At 40.5% G+C, this 19826-nt stretch overlaps 1 protein-coding gene across 1 annotated transcript in view; it reads right to left on the bottom strand.

Annotated features, from left to right (window-relative positions):
• Positions 1–18313, bottom strand: part of usp47 (ubiquitin specific peptidase 47) — a 29369-nt gene extending 11056 nt beyond the window's left edge. The window contains exons 1-13 of the mRNA XM_052063589.1: positions 18020–18313; positions 9313–9507; positions 7215–7331; positions 6726–6879; positions 6546–6642; positions 6033–6178; positions 5852–5931; positions 3964–4113; positions 3772–3867; positions 3519–3671; positions 3190–3348; positions 329–460; positions 93–169 (exon numbers count right to left, since the gene is read on the bottom strand). Of these exons, the coding sequence (XP_051919549.1) occupies positions 93–169; positions 329–460; positions 3190–3348; positions 3519–3671; positions 3772–3867; positions 3964–4113; positions 5852–5931; positions 6033–6178; positions 6546–6642; positions 6726–6879; positions 7215–7331; positions 9313–9507; positions 18020–18064 (1601 nt within the window). The 5' untranslated portion in view covers positions 18065–18313. The remainder of the gene's footprint in view (positions 1–92; positions 170–328; positions 461–3189; positions 3349–3518; positions 3672–3771; positions 3868–3963; positions 4114–5851; positions 5932–6032; positions 6179–6545; positions 6643–6725; positions 6880–7214; positions 7332–9312; positions 9508–18019) is intronic.
• Between the last annotated feature and the right edge of the window lie 1513 nt (positions 18314–19826).

The following is a 19826-nucleotide window of genomic DNA, read 5'->3' as shown; positions in this document are numbered from 1 at the left end:
ACATGCATATTAAGGAAATTCCTACTCATTTCGTGTGCAGGTGTACAGAAAAAAAAAACGAAAGCACGCTCGCGACAATATACAAAACCAACCTGGCAAAGGCACTGGAATAATATCCCCTGCTCCCTGAGGACCCCCCGTAAGTCTTTCTGATGTCCTCCGGGGTGATCTATCCAAAAAGTAAAATGCATCAACAAGGAATAAAGAGATAAGACAGTGCTAACGATCACTTGTTGAGAAAAAGAAAACAGGGGACATTTGAACTTGTGGCAATGAAGCTCTCGTCTTCATCCCGAGTATACGAGAGCTGCCAGTGGTTGATACTGACCTTGCTAACATGCTGGTCATTGAAACTGTACCACTGGCCATCAGTGAAGGATTTGATGCAGGCGTAGTAGTGCCCGCCTGCGGCACTTCCCGAATGGACCATGACGGAGAACAGCTCAAAGCTCGGCAAACTCTGACAAAAAGTGTTGGAAAATGTTTTTGCTCAGACAAGAGCAATGAGCAATAATGACCGCATTGACCAATTATGATAAAAAGGAAAAACATATTCTTTTAGTTTGCTTTTGTGTAATAGAACTATCGCTAACCACAGTGTTTGACTGCACAATTCATGGCTCACATGCCATCATGTAATTATGCCCTAAGGGTGAAATTGAGTAAAATAATAAATTCTATCGATGCGACGATAGGATAGGTCTCTTTACTCTGTCTACTATTCTGTCCTGTGCAGTTTGGCAGAGCAAACAATTCTTCAAAGAGTGAACGTGTGCTTTCTCAGGCAGTTTATTGACACTCCGAGTTAAAATTTACAGTAAAACTAACTGTAAATGTATTTATTGACACTCCCAGTTAAAATTTACAGTAAAACTAACATCATCAAGATAATTACAATTTGTATACTTAAGAAAACCATGGATTTGTCTTGCAAAAGTCTGCTAGCTTAATGTTAACACAAAGGGAAACACCCACAACTGGCTAAAAAAATAGTAGTACACCCTTTTAAGAACAAGTAGTTGCACACAAATTATGCATCAACAGACATAAACATGATAAAATAATACTCAGATACATATATTCTTTCTACTCTGCGAAAAGACATGAATTATATGATTGCAGCTAGCTTGGTGTTCTTTCTAGGCATTATCGGCATATGTGCATGACACTGCCAGCTTGGAGGCCAAGGTTACCTGCCCCTTCAGTGGAATATGATTATGCTGCGTCTAAGAAATGCTCTATTTCAGTGAAATGTATTTTATGGAGGGCTCGAAACTGTGACCATTGTGCTCGCAAATGCCTGAGTTTTTTTTCACTGTGGTCTCGTAATAATTTAATCCATTGGCGCAAGCGCGCTGGAAAATTTTAATGCTGCTACCGGTGCATACAGCGAAGGTGCTCCAATTCTGTATTCTGGTGCCCTCTGGATAGAAATAAAATTATCAGTCGGTTTAAAAAAAAAAGAAAAAAGGAGGGGTTGGGGCGACCAACTCTGTGTTGATGCGACCTGCACCAGTGATGCCAGTCCAAAAGTTAGTGTAGAGCCCTCCTATGTGCAATACGTTAGTTTTTGAACAATATTTGATCGTGCATAACAAGTGTTACATTTGAGTGAAACCTATGCCATGATGATTGACCTTTTTTTTGGTTTAGGTGGGGGGGGGGGGGGGGGTTGAAATCCAAATTACAAGATGTAAAGGCATCACCAGGTATCAGCGAGTACCGGTACTCAAATTTAAGTACCGTATTTTCACGACTATAAGGCGCCATTAAAAAGTCTTAAATTTTCTCCAAAATGGACAGGACGCCTTATGGTGCGGAGCGTCCTTTATATGCGCTGAGTTCCAAAATCTGACTGACAGCCGACACGCTGTTTATATAGAGAAAAGGCGGAAGTGACTGTGGCCAGGCATGCGGAAAAGAAGTCGGCCAATCAGGGAAGGGTGGGCGTGTATATATACATATATAGAGAGGGAGAGAGAGGGAGAGAGAGGACAGGCAAGCTAGTCCGCCAATGGTGAAGGGTGGACGCCTCAAGCCAGTACCAACACTTGTATAGCGTGTGGCAATGTGCATTGTTGCAAAACAACTCCGGTTTTGGTTTCTAAGAACCCCTGAAGATAAATTCGACAAAAAGACACGCCTACGAAGCTCAGTTCAAACTTAAAGCCACCGGTTATGCTTTTGGCATGCGTGCCCATCTCACAGCAGCGGTGAAAAACCAAGTCAAGCAAATGAACTCTGAGCTTGCCGTTATTCCCGGAGGGTTGACTAAAGAACTCCAACCGCTGGACATTGGCATCAACCGGGCGTTCAAAGTAAAGTTGCAAACGGCATGGGAACAATGGATGATCGGTGGCAAACACAACTTTACAAAGAGTGAGAGGCAGCACTTGGCGAGTTACGCCACAATACGCAACAACGAGAGGGAACGCGGCGTTTTTGATGGATTACGGTACTTGCACAATTGTTCAATTCTTTCTACACACACGCGCTGCCACCATGTTTCGCTCTGTTCTTTACTTTCAAATGTGGGAAAGCTTCACACGAGAGAAATGTTGACTTTGCTGTTGCTACTCCTTCTTTCCGCTCGGCAATGCGTAGCAACTCACACTAGCGTGATGCATTCAATGACAACTGAGATGTGCAGTCCTCTGCTTCTGATACAGAGGATGAGGACTTGGATGGATTTCTGGGTGATGATTGATCGATAAACGTGAGAACATTGTACGATGGCTAAATAAAATACACCCGAACTCAGTTCTGCTTTCGTTGCCTTTTTAAAAACGTGTTTTTATCTTATCTGTATGTCTTGGCATGCTACCGTATGCTTCAAGCTAACGTGTTAGAGTGCGCGCATGCATGCCGTATGTTTAAGCTGGCGTATGTTTTACCACTGTAAAACTGCGGCCATTAGTACGATGCGTCCTGTATATGTGTAAAATACAGAAATGTCACCCATTAATGAGACTGCGGCCATTAGTACGATGCGTCGAATAGTCGTGAAAATACGGTACCTGTACTGCTATTCAGTCTGGGAAAAAAAGTGGTTTCGGTGCATCCCTAGTAGAAACTAATTCTTCTTAAAGCAAAACGTTTCAAATGAAAACAGTGGTCTTGGGCACGCTTTGTCCTCCAATGCATCTAGCGTCATTTTCTTACAACAATTTACATTTGTCAAGCAAATACCTTTGGCTTCAATACCCTCTCTCCGCTGGCAGTGCTGTCCAGGCAAATGCCTTCATCCACACAATCGTCAGTGGAGAAATCGTTGCTCATCTGGTCGCTGTGACAACTGCCTTCATTCTCTGCTCCACTATCGGTGCAGCTTTCTGTCTGAGGCGACTTCTACAGATATCATTTAAACAGACCACAATAGAAAAGATTTTAATTGAAACGTGGCCAAGTGCTCAACTCTACTAATCATGATTGACGTGAGAAAAATCAGTGCTTGTTACAAAAGTAGGTTACGGCTTGTAAATCATCCGCATACGCGTTGTTACCATTCCTGCTCTCACCTCATCCTCAACATCAATGAATGGACTCATGTCAAGTTCCTCTGGGAAAGTCATGCTGTCATTGAGCTTGATGCGATGCATAGTGGTATAGTCAAAATCAAATCGCTTCAGCTGCAGCGTCAGCAGGTAAGGAAAATGCAGAAACCTCAAACCCTGTAACGAAAAAGGTACGGTTGAGGAATAACTGAATTCTCAGAGTGGCTCTTCTGCATTCTGCATACAGATTGTGCAAACTCATTCACAGTGAGCTCACCTTCCGGGCATCACATTTCTTTTTGCAGCGTTCGCAGAAGTACTGGTTGGGCCCGTCTAGAGTTTCAGGCTGAATGAAAGCCTGCAATGCCTCCTCCTGGAGCACCAAAATCAAATTTGGGTTTAAAATGTATTCAAATGAGCACCCCTGTGAGACCATTATGTGAAATTGGTAATGTCGAGGAAAACATACCACACTGCCATAGGCCTGACTGGCCCCAAAGGGTCTTATTACAAGAGGGATATCCAGGTAAGTATCAATCCTCCAGCTCTCGTAGCCACACTCCAGACAGCGTACGTAATCTTTGAGCTTTCCTTGGTACAGCTGATTGATCAGGTCAGCCTGAAGAAAGTAACGCAGCAAGGCCTTCACTGACATGATTCATGTTAAAAGGCCAACTCGCAAAGAATTTGAAGAGACAGTCATGATATAAAAGCCATTGACTTTTCATAGATTCTTAACACCTCGCGTTTGGCCCATGACAGGCACATTCACATGGAGGCAACTCTTCCATGAATCCTGTAGTGTTGTTAGATGTCAGCAAGGCATTTTTGCATTTCACTGGGGTACCAAGTTAGGAAGGATGCTTTCACCGTTCTGAAAGTGGAACTTCAATTTTACACAAGAGGTGGTAATATCTCGGGTTCGCTTGTTTGGCAAAAGTTGGCACCACCAGCCACAACAGCTGCCATATAATGTAACAGCAACTGATATTGAGATGTGAAGTATTATTTCCTGAACGTTAAAAGCAAAACATTTAAAATGAAAATAATGTGGGTGGGTGATGCTTTGTCCCCAATTGCATCCGAGTAATTTTCTTACAATTCACATTTGTCAAGCAAATACTTTTGGCTCCAACACCTTCTCTGTGTTGGCCTATTTGTTTCACACTTATTTGTTAATATTCGATGACCAAATACATGCTGAACTCAGCATGCAAATACAAGCAGAGCAATGACTGTATCCATACTGCAGCTAAGGAAATTGTATTTTTATTGTATTTTTTCCCCTTTTAGTTCATTATGGTGTTTAGAACAGACAAGAAAAAAGGTTTTCTTGCTCATCATTGACAATGACATCACCATGCTGCTTTACGACGGAGTTGAAACAACAGATTTCAAAAGTTAATCTAAAATGCCAAGGCTACGGTTGCTGCTTTTCAGGCTATTTTTTAAAGCTGGTGTAAAAAGTGGAGAAGAGTGTTTTATTTTAAGGCTGTATCTCACTAGTGTTTTTAAGTGTGTGCGCTGCTAGCAAGGCTTGTCTGTCGTTTTCATCGTCAGGGTTCGTTCAAGGTCACAAACGGCTGTGAAGAGTTTGTTCAAGGTCACAAACGGTTGCAAAGACGTCTGCCAACAATTTTAATGGTCTCAAACAGTTGTCCTTGTCCCAAAGAAACCCTGAACATTTTCACAATTTGATGGCAAAACAAAAGGAACAAACTTTTGCAACCATTAAGATTTGGGAATGCCTGACAAACATCTTTGCAACTCTTTACAACGTTGAATAAACCCTGACCCCCAGCCCCCCACCCACCCCAAAAAAATGCATTAATAAATAATCTACTTGCAAACCTTTACCGCTCAGTGAGATAAGGGCTTTAGGGTTACTTGATATTTCTTCTTTACTTGACTGAAAAATAATACCAAATTTATTTTTAAAGAATGGCTATAAAATCGGGACTGAGCCATCCATGTTGTACAATATTCCACATTTCCATGCAACTGGAGAGTATCCATGCTGAGACAACCGTAAGTCATATTTCTTGTGCGAGTATGTATCTTGTCTCACTTGTAATCTGCTTTGCAACGGCAGGGTCAGAAAAAAAAAATCTCCCACAGGATATTTAGTAAGTTGCATTACTTCCAATGATGGGCAATCACATGCTTATTTGCCTCATGTGCAGGCATGTGGTCTGCACAGACAGAGGCCTAAGTGTTCGTAATCCTGCCCAGTCCATGATCTTAAAAAAAAAGTGTTAAATCCTACTTGTAATTTCGCTTTACTCACAAAACGCTTTTTGTGAGTAAAGTGTTGTTTGTGATGTGGAGCTGATTTTTTTGTTTGTGCTTTCTCCCACCTGTTCGGTCTGCTTCCACTTTTGCTCCAGGGCATCGAACATGACCCTGCAAAGTTCTTGCACATCATGTTGTTGCCAAGCTGGGATAAAATTAAAATAGAAAAAGGATAAATGGCATGACATGTCATGTTTCCCCCTCAAATAGCATTATTCTAGCCATGGGAGAGGTTGAAAAATTCACCTTCACTACTGTCCCATCCAAAACTGCGCGTCACATCGGTGGTCTCTATGGCACGTTTCTTGCTTGTCTGGAGAAGAACAAACAGTCTTTGCAGCTGGTAGGGAATGCTTGTAACTGGGTCCTCTTCAGATTCCTCAAACTCCCAGCTGAAGTGGGCAATAATTGCAGATGTTTTTAAAGTTCACTGAAAAAGCAAACTCTTCATATGGCTTGAATACAGCATTCCCCTCGTTATAATCTTGAGTCATCATTCACGCCACGTCAAGAGGCACCGTCTCTTTAGGGGACATGCATGTACAAAGACAACGTGGACATTGTTTTCTATATAGTATGCTTTTTTGGGATTCAAATTTAAGTTCAAATATGTTTTAAAGGTGTGTATGGAGTAAAATTATGGAAAAAAATAAGTGTCCACAGTCTCTCTATATTATGGATTTTCACTCATTCCACTTGTTGTGTTACCTGGAACCGTATCACTTGTGATAAACGGGCTCACTGCATATCTTAACTTACTTGTACAGTGCATTTCTGAACTCCGGGGTCATGAACAGTGTTTGTAAGAGACTGTTCAAATAACAGGTCATTGCTTGGTTGACCAAACCCACGTAACCTAGAGTGGTGGAGAGAGCAAACTAAGAAGACAGCAGAAGTTGTACAAAAACATGACACATATTCCAGGTGAAAACAACTCACCAGTCTCAGATTTGTTGAGGATGGAGGTGTAAGAGTAAGGGGGGCTACGGCAGTCGCCACTGCAGCCAATGGTACCGTCTCTGGGAAGGGGCCCAATGAATCGTTCCTGGGAGCCATCATCCAACCCACTGCTATCTGTTGCACCTGACTCATGCTAATGCAAGGCGATACAGCGAAACAAACGTACATTTTTGTAGCAAGTTAAAAACACAATCTCTTGTGAGTTCTCCATAAACATTCTGACAAAACACAACTTCTGAACCTGATCCAATGACAAGCACTGATCAAAACACTCGCCCTACAGGTATACACAGTAAACACTGGGCATAATGGTTGTATTACGTTGTTCACCTCTCATTCTACCTGATGTACCCATCACACTAATCCTGAGTCATTAAAGACTTATGAAACCACATGACAAACTTTCACTGCTAGCAAACTGAAAAGCCAAGCATAGGCATTTTGTTTAATTATCTATGCACCACTCACCGAAGCCACTTGTGGTTGTTCTCCATCTTTGTCTGTTAGCTGAAGGAAATTCCTCTTACCGCCAGGCTCAAACCCAGAATCCAGAAGCGACACTTCTCCGCTGTGCTCTAGGGGTGTCTGGATGTACAATAAGGGAGGAATATTGAAATATCAGTCTTTGACAGTAGCTAAAATTTGGTTGTTTTTTCTTTCTTCAATGCACAGGGGTTTCATTCCATAATATTTATTGTTGTGAGTAAATGCCAAAAGGTGGGTAGGTCTGTCACAAATAATTATTTTGCTAGTTGAATAGTCACCGATAGTAGTCGCAATTAATCGACTAATCAGATCATATGTAAACCACAGCAAGCAGCTGCTGCTCTATAAAAATTATTCACTTGTAACTGTATAGGGGAAGTCAAGTCAGAGGGATGCTCCGATCGATCACCCACTATTTATGATCGTTTTGCTAAGGGAGTGACATATTTCTCCCTGTGAGTTTACTATGAGAATTGCTTGCATGTATCTTAATGAAATAAGTATTGAGGTTCGGGTTTTACATGCCATTATTTTTCTTAACCAGCAATGTACATTGTACCGCATTGAAGAATTAACATGGATGTCACCATTTCACACACAACGTAAAGTGTTTGTTAAAATTAAAAGAAGAATAAAACAGTAGCAAATGTTAGCGTTTAATATACCGTATCATACACATTCAACCACTGGTAGCAGAAACACATACGACAAGGATTAACGTCCTCATAACTTTATTCATTAGGTGCATTACGCCACGCAATGCACTCTAGGAAACGAGAACGATTCAGATTGGGCGGCTGTCTGGACTTGATTTTTTTTTTTCTAATCCAGGTGTTTGCAGCGTAGCAGACCATATGACATGACATCAAGTCAGACTTCTTCGCAATGTCTTATTTTTAATAATAACGTGATAGAAATGTAATAAATGTTTTAAAATTTGATTAGTCAATTAAATGGAAAAACAAATCAACTGATTAATGATTTACTTCAGAAAAATACATAAGTGTAGCGCTGAAATTGAAAATTTTACACCGAATCCATGGATTCTTATGGATGATCGGTATCGAGATCTGCAACTTCAAACCTTGATCGGAACATCACTGCTTTACGATAACATGTTCTATGCGGCCCCACAAGTCTAAACACGGTATTCTGATTATTGATATTGTGTTTGTGGAATATGAAATTTGCAGCAAAATCCAAAACCAGAAAACTGGTGAGCCGTGATTGGTCGTTGCCTGAGCCTTTAAGACCGTATCTCACTCAGCGTCACAGGTTTGCGAGTGTGTGTGCAAGAAGCAAATGTTTCTTTGGTCAGGGGTCATTCAAGGTCGCAAAAACATACCGTAAGAGTCTGCATAGTTTTTCATTTTTCTCGTGGCACCAAAAAATTGAACATGTTCACAGGCCAACGTCTTTGCAATAAACAAACATTCTTATGTGCGCACACGCTTGAAAACCTTCGCCGCTCAGTGAGATACAGGTTTTAGGTACTGTGATGTCATGTTCCGTCATTTTGAGTTCTGCTGTTTCCGAAATCCTGATAGTATCACTCTGTTCCGTATTAAACTTAAAAGAGCCAAACACACACTTTCTTCCCAATGGCCGTGCTGAGGATGAGCAAGCAGAGAGAGCTGCAGTGGAAACATAGCGCAGCTTAATCCACTGACCTACTCAGTGAGATAACAACAGGCACAGAACCTAAGGCTTTGGCGTGGGTCAACAGCAGGATTAGCTTGGGCTCCTTTAAGAAAAGGGGCCAGTATGTACACAGAAGAGCACAGACTGCCCTCCTTCTGTATGATTCGACATCAGCAAACACGAGCAATCACAGTGGGCAAAAGTTTCGTTGACTTTGTGGAATGTGAACAATGGTTTGTTCAAATCCGCTGTTGAATCAAACCTTTCGGCCATGTGTTATTATTAAACATTACATTACTGTCAGCCTTCGCAAAGTTCAGATACAGCACATCCTCGAGGGAACAAATGTCACAAGACCATGTCGCAGTAAATCAGACTTGTAAAACAACAACAGAAATCGCTTTAACTGGGTGGTGTGGAGTTAGTAGAATTCCCCAACCATGTCTTGCGTGTTTCCCCAGGCCAGTTCAAAGGAGCCATTGACATATCCTGCTTTGTGGGCAACATCTTCATAGAGTTTGGAGAGGGCGGTGGACGCTGGCAGTTTGAAGGTCAACCTCGCGTTGACCGTCTTGGCACAGGTGATGTCCTGGATTATACACAGCACTCTGGGCTCCTCTGCGGCTTCTTGGATCTGCAACAACACAATGGGAAGACCATCAGCGTGATTAAATGGTCGGTCCTAATTTTATATCCTGTGTTTATACTCTGTTAAAAGCTGTGGAAAGTTTGAACTTTATTTATTGCGCAATGCTTATTCAACATGAGACAGAACACACCTCAAGCCAGGCAGTGTTACAGATCACACTTAAAACAAGTCAAGCGACATTTCTGAAAAACATGCAGCAGGTTTTCCAGCCAGATTCAAATGACTTGACTTCACTCTCCGTTTGCATGTTACTTGTGATTGCTGAAGTTTTCCAGAGGTCTAAAATATTCAACTTTACACAGATCTGATGGGCTAGATTGCTTGAGCATATATTTTGCACTTTGCGCACAATCAATGAATGATGTCATTGATCAAATCCACAAAAGACGACATTACAGCAAGTGCATTCACGTTCGCACGCGCGCGCGCGTACACACACGCACACGCACACACACAGTTACGAAACGCCTCAACAGGAAAATATTGGCTCTAGTTACGAAAGAAATTTCAAGATACGAAAGCTAAAAATACAGGATGGGTTGCTTCTCGGAGCTCCGAGTTTCCTGAACGCAACATACTTATAGCTACTCTGCGATTGGCAATTCCCAAACATCATCCTCGCATCCCATTGGCTAAGAGGGACCTCGACCATATGTGTCTGTGTGCCGATAGATAGATGTGTTTATGCAGCGTCTTCGATAGTTTTACATAAATCTTCAGAAAAAGTGTTCACCAGTCGGGCGATCACTCACTCTGCTGATGTTTGCCTTGGATATTTTCTAAGGATTGTTAAAAGCCGACAAAAGCAGACATCATTTCCTCAGTTCTTTGCAAAACGCCAGGCAAAAACACTTCTGAGAAAAAACATGAACTACAGAGGGCAACAAACCATGAAGACAGAGTTAAAAGTTCAATGACCACCATTTTTATTCTTTATTCTGTTTTTTACATTATGCACAACCCTCATTTATTGTGTAATAATCGAATTTGTAACATGTATTTGTTCCATATTTTGATGCATTTTTATGCTCTAGAAAACATTTATGCCTGAATTTGGTGGGGTGGGGGGCTTGGAACGGATTAGGGCATTTAAATAGAAAAGGCGTCTCTACTCACAAAATACTACTTTTGAAATTGTCTACTTAAGAAATTTCTTTTTCGGGAGAATTCTTTTGGGGTTAAAATTGTTATTATTTTTTTTCCAAATGCATTTCAGTGGATGTCAGTTGTATGGGAATTTTGGCTATTCATGGAGCCAGTCCTAATCCCCGTAAACAGTGAGGATTGACTGTACAGTTAACAAGTTGTTTCAATAGATTGATCCATCCTCTGAGCAGATATCGGTCTTTTTAAACTCAATGATCGACTCCAAAATATTGATTCTCCAAAGCCTTTAAAAAATGGGTTATGGTGTCATGCTTTAAGAACCACAGTCCACATGAACATGGCGAAAAAAGAAAAAAAAACTTCCTGGCAGATGAAAGATGACAAAGATGGACAGAAGGTCATTTGGAACTTGAGGAGAAAGTTACATTTAACCCTAAATGACTTAAATTACTTGATTTATACAGTTAAATCCAGCAGAAACACTGGAAAATATTTCCCTTGGCCTTTGCAGCAGTATGCATACGTTTACTGGAAACTAACCAACCGCCACATACAAAAACCACAAGCACATACATGGTACATACAAGGTCTCAAACTATTCAGATGGTACAAAAATGTCACCATTTGAGAGAACTTCACATCCACACTCAATTTTGTTTACATTCTCAAATATCGAACTGGGCAAGATGCAAATGGTACAAGTACAAAAAAGGAATGTTTTTTTGAAAACTTTAAACATTGATTGACGCTTTGTTTAATTAGTAGGGGAAATACTTTGGCCACCAACCCTCTCCATCTCAGACTATCGTGTTCAAGCAAGGTGGTTGAGAGGAGCTACAGGAAGTGACGCCATCATGATGCACAGCTCACATCATTCGCGAACATACTGTTTGCTCACACTAGAGTAGGATGAAGATGGCACACATGGGTGGAATGTAGCAAGAGTTTCTGCAGGAAATATTTTCTAATATTAGAGCTCAGGTGACATGGAAAAGTTTGTTTAACTGCTACCCAAGAGGCTCAAGACTAAGTGAAGCAAGTGCTTTCCTCCACGTTTAACCCAATAACTTTGCTCAAAGGAATCAACTTACATTACAAAATAGTCAAGTAAAAAATGCAAATTATTAAAAGAAATGTCTTAGGTAGTGTCGTAAGTTTGGCTTGAGAGTAGAACAACTGAAGTCTTAATATGTGGACAAGCGGCAATTACACCAACAGGATGTGAAAATGGAAATTACTATGGGTTTGGTTGAGCCCTTGCAACTTGAACAGCTTCCTCTCTTCTGCGGGAATGACTCAATCTCTGTTCTCCTTCCAAAGGTGTGTACTAAAACCTTCGTCCATATTGAATTCGATTTTTAAAGTACCGGTAATAATGTCAAGAAACCAGTAGTAGTGTACTGCAACTAGAGAATTGGCCTCTTAATGTATGTCTATTCATTTCAAACTCTGTAAGTCCTAATGCAAACTACTACTGTCCCCATGCGACCACATACAACTAGCTACCAACATGCTGACGACCAGAGTTCAAAGCACTGCACACGCAAACGAAGGCAAGGCTACTTTAGTAATCCTCTTCATCTCCTCAAAAAGACCTTCTGCAACTTCAAAACATACCCGAATGATATAGAACATAAACATGGATGACGTATACAAACCATGTGAAGTCAGACTAGTGCATATGAGACTCATGCTTGCGGGGGAAAAAAAAGTGACTCGTTGAAGTAGTAACGGGATTGAGCTTCACCTCTTTCATGATTTCGCAAAATGCGTATCGTAATCGTGGCACAATGCGAGCGCCGTGTTCTATAAAGGGCGCTGCAGCTGACAACACACAAGTGCATTACGAGATTAAAGGTTATTTTTGCCATGGATATAATCACTGGGTGTCAACATCACACACACACACACACACACACACAGTGACGCAGCACAAACCAACTTTTTTTTTGTTAAGTACAATTATGCCTCATTCAAAAGGCAGTAAATAATACTAACAGTAATACAGAAAAGTAACCAAACTTCACAATGAACGTGAATAATACTTGGGCACAGACATATTCTAGTTGACATTTGCCAATGATAGCAGAAAATTTAATGAAAACAACAGTACAGTAACTCTACATTCAAATATCTAAAGAGGGCACTGAAATAACCCAATAATAGTTTTGGACCTGCACGTGGGACACATTGCAAAATCTGATGTTGGCTGGTCACGTTCCATTTGTAGTAACGTCATTCCATTGCGTTTAAATTGCATCAGACATGAGAGCAAGACAAAGGTTTCAGGTTTCGATTGGGTTAAGATTTCAAAGAAAAAATTAAAATTGATTGTCTAGGTTTTCTACAAGTTGTTTTGTGCGTAATCCTGTGCATCAATCATACATAGCTTTATCAAATTATCATAAATATTGAAAAAAAAAACTTTAGAAGCTTTTGTTATGAGATCCACAGCTTTGTTGCCGTTTTATCATTCAGTGATTTTTCATCCTCCTGGGCCAGACTCTAGCTTTCTAGATGACTTTTCTGAATTAGCGACTGGTTTGGTGACTCACTGAGATAATATAATAATAATGGTTGAGTATAATATACATATGAATCTCCCGACGGAACCACTTACCGTGGCGTTTCAGACAATAGATACTTTTGGTTTCACGTGGATAATACAATACAATACAATACATGCTGATTTATATAGCGCTTTCACAACAGCGGCAGCTGCAACAAAGCGCTTAACAAAAAAGTTAACATAAAGTAAAATAATAAACACAACACATAACATAAAACACGGACAATAATAATAATAATAGACGAAGAGACCCATAAAAATGGTAACACAAAAGATTCTGTACTTACCGAGGGTTATCAACCTCAATTGTTATGGTACTACTGTATGCGACTGCTATATATGACCATTACTTTAAAACTATACTAAACTAACTGTATTTGAGGTCTTAGTTTAAGACCATCCTTGTGACCACCATCAAACGTATATCCAGCTGCAATCTTGGATCCAACCACGCCCTCTCTGAGCTACTGCCTCTGGCAGCTGCTTCCTTTTCTTCTTATAAGGGTTCGATTGATAATCTCACAAACGATTTCAATGCAGTTTTGTTAAATGCGCTCAACACAGTTGCAACATTCAGACTGAAAACTCATCCCAAGAGGCTTAGTCTATGGTTTACAGACAAAATGCGTGCACACAAACAATTTATGGAGGAAGCTTGCGCGCAAATGGCGTGCGACTAAACTCTACGTCTTCCATTAGGCATGGTAAGAAGCCCTTGTTTTAACCAAAACTAATTATCTCTCAAGAATAAGCAGCCTCAATAAAAATGAGCTGAAATACGCATTTTATACAGTGGCATTGCTACCTAACGCTAGCTATAACTAACCAGCGCAGTGGCTGTAATCACGTGTCTTAATTTTTCGCTTCTTAAACCCGATCAAAAGGAGATTATGATAATTGGCCCTGCTTGGCATTGGCACCTTATCAAGGACACTACTCTCATCCTCGATAAATGTACTATAACCCAAAGTGATTCAGCAAAATAATCTCGGCCTTATGTTTGATTCTACGCTCTTTCTTCAAACGCAAATTAAGCAGAAAACTATACACCCATGAGTATTGTAACGCCGTATGTATTTCTACATGTGTTGCTGCACCATTTGTGTTTAAATATCTGTTGCTAAAAGGGTTAGAAACCGCAACTCTGACATGATTCATTAGGCTATCTACTGCGTTTGCCTGGTATGTGAGAATGAAGCTAGCAGACTTTCCGAAGGCAATTATGTGGTTGTTTTAAATACACAACATTTTCTTAGTTGTTTGGTGTGAGAGTGTCAGAGATGTTCACTCGGACAGTTGAACAGATTCAGGAATAGATTCACTTTTCTGCCGGCAGGAGGAGCAGTTTTCTATGAAGCCACTCCGCGTGCGCTTACCAAGTGACACCTGACACCTGCAACCTCTGCCGGCCTTTTTATTGATTGTGTATGCAAATGACAAGTGATATATCAGAAAAACACTCCCTTCTTCACATGTCACACCTCTCAACCCAGCCCACCCATACGCCCTTCAAAGGCCAAAACATCTCTCGGTACAAACAATGGCTTATCATGCTGCCCTCCCGAAGTTGAACCTTCCTGCCGACATTATCAGTTAATGAGGACTTGGCTTTATTCAGCTCAAGTTGGCCCTTTTTTCTGTGTGCTCCATTGTGTACAAGTTGTGAGAACATACCGTTCGAGGTCAATCAAGCATATACTGAAATGAAACTTTAAAACATGATAATATTAAGTTCGTCTTTCTCCATCAGAGAGTAAATATTATATGTATAAAGTCAAATCAAAGCAAAAAATAAATAAATGCCTGCGCAACAGCCTATACCTTTAAACCTCGCAAATTATTCCCTTGTACATCAAGCTATCACTCTACCACAGTATTATGAAGATGAGCAGTACTCTTATGAATGGAGTAAGACAAAGTCAACAACGAACAAGACTGTTTTTCTTCACTGTTAATACCTTAGTTGAAACTAAGTGCTGTAATTTGTATACTGTCTGCAAACCTGGATGCAAACAATATAAAGAAGTCAAACAGAGCAGAATAAACAAGGCTAAGGACAGAATTAGGTAGTAAGCAGCTCCATTTACCCAGTTACAATTACTTGTCTGAGAAGTTTCAATGCAATATACTGGTCCTTTATTCTGTTGAGTATTTTTATTGAGAAGAAACGCTACTTTTATTCCGTCACGGGGAGCTGAATTCGGCTCTGTAATTTTATTTGGTTCATCAGAGCGACTTGAGCCACGTGTGCTGTCACGTGACAATCTAACCAAAACCACTAGTGACGTTTGACTCCATTTCAAATATTAAACTGAGCCAAGAAGTTACACATTCACATACCGTTTCTGTGGCTCGACACAGAAGCAGCATTTTTTATGTGGGCAATTTATGTCATGCATGACAGAAACAAAAGCATGGAAGACTCACAGTTGGAAGCAGCAGAACGCCCATCTCCTCACATTCACTCAATGTTGACCTTACACTAGGGATGTCCCGACCACGCTTTTTTATCACACGAGTCCAAATCCGAGTCCTTGTTTTTAAATATCTGCCAATAAAGATTCCCAACTGATACTTTGGGATTGCATTAAGAAAAAATGAGTGTGAATGAGATATTTCTAAAATTAATACAGAAATATACATGCATACTTTTGTGTTTATTATGTGAGGTTTTATATACAAGGTGTCACAGTGCCCATATAGTCACTTTACAATTATTAAAGATTATTAAAAGGACAGTTGATAAGACATCTTAACCCTGGTTTGTTTCATTCTAATTAGTGTTTATTAACATTTGTATTCACATTAATTTTTTTGTGTTTCAGATGTGTTTCAAACCTGCCATCGACAATATTTACATGCTCGCGTCATTCAAAGTGATGGCGGTGTGAGTGATGTCTCACCAACGTTTGCTTGCTTTGTCGATGGGGTCGTGCGTGTTGCTCAACTTGGCGAGAATGTCATGAGTGTGTTACTCAGCTTCTTTTTAGTGGCGCTTATCGAGTCGCAAAGTCACCATCCTTCAAATGTTTTGTAGCGCAACAGAAATGTCATCAAATTGTTTTCCACAGCGACCGTTTTCAAACACATCTGACAATGTTTTTTGGACCAAACCGCCGAATCATTTCCATGCTTGGGACTCATCCATATTTGAAAATGTTGTGTTGCCTTGGCTGCTGCCAGAGAGATGTGACTGAATCCTGGCCACTGATTCGCAGAATCAAGACTTAATAATAATAATGCATTCATTTTTCATGCCACTGTTTTGGACACTCAAAGACGGTTCACAGTGTATACATTGTTCATACACTCACACATTCACGCTCTGGTCGTGGCTGCACAACATAGTTTACCACAGCTACAATGTGGCAGGTTGACGGAAACGGGGCTGCCAGTACAGTATGTGCCTACGGCCCCCTTAACAACACAACCAAACATTAACACCCAGCTGTAAAGGAGGGTGAGTGACACAGGAGGCAGGTGAAGTGTTTTGCCCAAGTACACAATGACACATAACTCAGACAGATCGGGATTCGAACAACCAACCCTTCGGTTACTTAACAACCCGCTCTAAATCTTTGAAGCAGATACCAAAGGATTTATTGTAGTATTTCAAAATAGTCAATCACGCACACCCTGTACCAGAAACAAATGCATTTGAGGGGCAGGTATTACAGCAGCGAACTGTACTGTAACATAATAAAAAAGTTTAAATTGAAGATGCACTGAACCCACAAAAAACTAAGTCATAATATAGAGACGGACGAAGATAATTAATTACTCTTGTGGTCAAAGTGGTACTGTTGGGTAATATTGAAAGTTTCACATTCCTATTTTATATTTCTATCTATTTGACATTCACAATCTGATTCTAAAGAAGTACATCATAAGTTACTGACCTTGCTCCATACGTGAGCATTCCCCCCTCACATCCTAGCACGCAATTTTTGAGGACTGCTGACATGGTCTTCTACATATAGCTTTCTTTATTTTTTGTTAAATTGTAGATTCTTCTTCTCTACTTTTAGGTAATTAAATGGAGGACTACTTTTAACTTTCACTTGAGTAATTTATTTTCCAAGAGTAACAGTACTCTTCGGAATATTTTAGCCCACGTCTGGCTAAAGAACAGCTGATCGCCCTCAATCGAGGCTGCAGAATCGCTTTGGGAAATACTTTGATCGGGCAAAATGCATTCGAGATCACGTCTGGGTGTTATATCCGGAAGAGGAATGCTGTCATTTTTCTAAAATGAGCCTGTCTTGTTCATCTGACACACCTTGGCGAACACATTGCCAAACTTACTCACAAAACAAGCCGCAACATGACAACAAGAGATTCTGCGCCGTTTTAAAAGTACCGAATTGCACTTTTTCAATTTGGAAGTAACGCTTCATACGATTATTAAAGTAATTATGTTGCCAATGTTTGAACTTATCAGACGACATAAGCTAATCAGCGAGCTACTGCGACTTGTAAATTCATTAACAGTATTTGTGAATATCGTCGTGGCTATTACACAGTGCTGTACTTGTTTTAGTCATTGAAATGACACTAAAGCTGCCATTTAATTACACGAACTTACTTTGTCTTCAGTGTTGTGCTGCTAACGCCAATGTTAAGTTAGCCATGTCACGATAGGCCGTCCAAGTCATGTTGAGAGGCTAACAGCTAGCAGCTAAGTTAGCCTCTAAACAACAACCAACCTCCCTTTAACACATTAAAGCGTTCACATCACACGCATGTATTTTTGCATTCTAGGCGTAAAGTAAGGATAACAAGTTAATTATGCGATCCGGGCTGGGTCTTGGATCGACTCACCTCTTTGCATACGAACTGGTTCTCCTCGCTGGGCACCATTTCCATTTGTGCGACACTTTAGACAAGCCGAACCTGAACAAGGATGTCAGCGAAAGAACTTTGCACACGTCAGCTGCAGCATGGTTAACGTCCTGTTGTTTTGACTTTTCCCAAGCCTGTAGAGCCGAGTCACACTTGTCCGAACTTGTAAGTTTATCAAAGTGGTATGAAGCGCTTTTCCACTCCCCAAAGCGTCAGCAGCGCTATTGAGAAAAATGGCCGGTGTGCTCCTGAGCCAGAGTTCGTTCAGACACTGTTGACGTCACGCCAGTGTGCGTGACGTACTAATGTGCCTTTGATGTTTCAACTGTACCTCTCCCTTTTACTACATTTTATGTTATAGATTTTGTGTTTATACATACAATAATACTCATAATAATAATCAGGAATTTCATGACTTGTCAAACGGTGAATTCAACTGTAAATCTTCAATTTCGCCACTAGGTAGCGCAACTGCACTCTGGCTGTGATTTTATTCCCAGAAGTCGTTTCATTCTAACAATAGCCCTGTAAAATCAGGGGTCTGCAACCTGCGGCTCGGAAGCCACATCTGGCTGTTTCATCACTGTGTTGGCTTGGAAAATAAGTAGCAAGTATTTAATTTTGAATTACTTTTTAGTTTTTCAAATGCTCTTCTAAATTTGAAAATTATAGTGCTCTTTATTATTAAAATAATTGTTTAGATAATTTGACTTTGGCTTTGATTTCATACATACGAGAAATACTTAAATTTCCTATTTAATTTAAAAGTAAGCTTCAACCAAGCATCTTTTTTTCAGAGTTTAAAATATGATTGATGCACGCAGAGATCAAACTTTGTGTTGCCTGAAGCAATTCATTGATTTTATCATTGTAGTGACTCTTTGTTCCTTCATATTTCAGTTACTTTGCAGTTGCTCTTTTATGCTTAGGTACTTTATTCTGTCATATAGGATTGATGTCTCACAGTATTTAAACTCTACATCGATCTTTCTCCCAGTCAAAAGTGGCAGCTCTCTTCTGTGTGTTCTGCATCTACTCTGCTCTCAGTACTTACCTTGTATTTTTGTAGATAAAGACTTTTACTTCTCAACTTCCATGTCATGTCCGCTTTTGGAACCAAATTCCGCTCCTCACATGACAGAAAGTGCTACTGTATATAACTAAAGATGTGTTGTTCGGTGTATGCTGTATATATGCGGTGTTATCAGGACTTTCAATGTCAAAATGTTTTGTGGTGCTCTTATTTTTTCTTCTTGAATTTCTTTGGATCATCGCAGGATGTTTGTTTCTTGAGATCTTGTAGCCTACTTCACTTTATCTGACATTCTTTTAACGTACATGATTTCCTAATTCAACAAATATGGTGCTAGGGTGTTGCCTGTCAGGGGCATTGGGGGGGGGGGGCAATTACTTTTTCACATACTTTCACATACAGCCAGATAGGTTTTAATTTAATTTAATACACTGTTTTGTATTTCCCTGGGTTGTCTCTGTGTGATATTAAATTTGGTTTGATGAACTGAAACCTTTGTGTGTGATACATATGAAAAGAACACAGCAATCAGGAAGGGGGCAAATATTTTTTCACGGTGCTGTATCTGATGTGGGCGGCCCGGTAGTCCAGTGGTTAGCACGTCGACTTCACAGTGCAGAGGCACCGCCTTCAATTTCAGCTCCCGCCTCCCATGTGTGCAGTTTGCATGTTCTCCCCGGGCCTGCGTGGGTTTTCTCCGGGTACTCCGGTTTCCTCCCACGTTCCAAAAACATGCATAGCAGGCTGATTGAA

This window comes from Hippocampus zosterae, chromosome 4, assembly GCF_025434085.1.
Source record: "Hippocampus zosterae strain Florida chromosome 4, ASM2543408v3, whole genome shotgun sequence".
Lineage (NCBI taxonomy): Eukaryota > Metazoa > Chordata > Actinopteri > Syngnathiformes > Syngnathidae > Hippocampus > Hippocampus zosterae.
The sequence above is the reverse complement of the archived record's forward strand: the minus strand, read 5'-3'. Positions and strand labels throughout refer to the sequence as shown.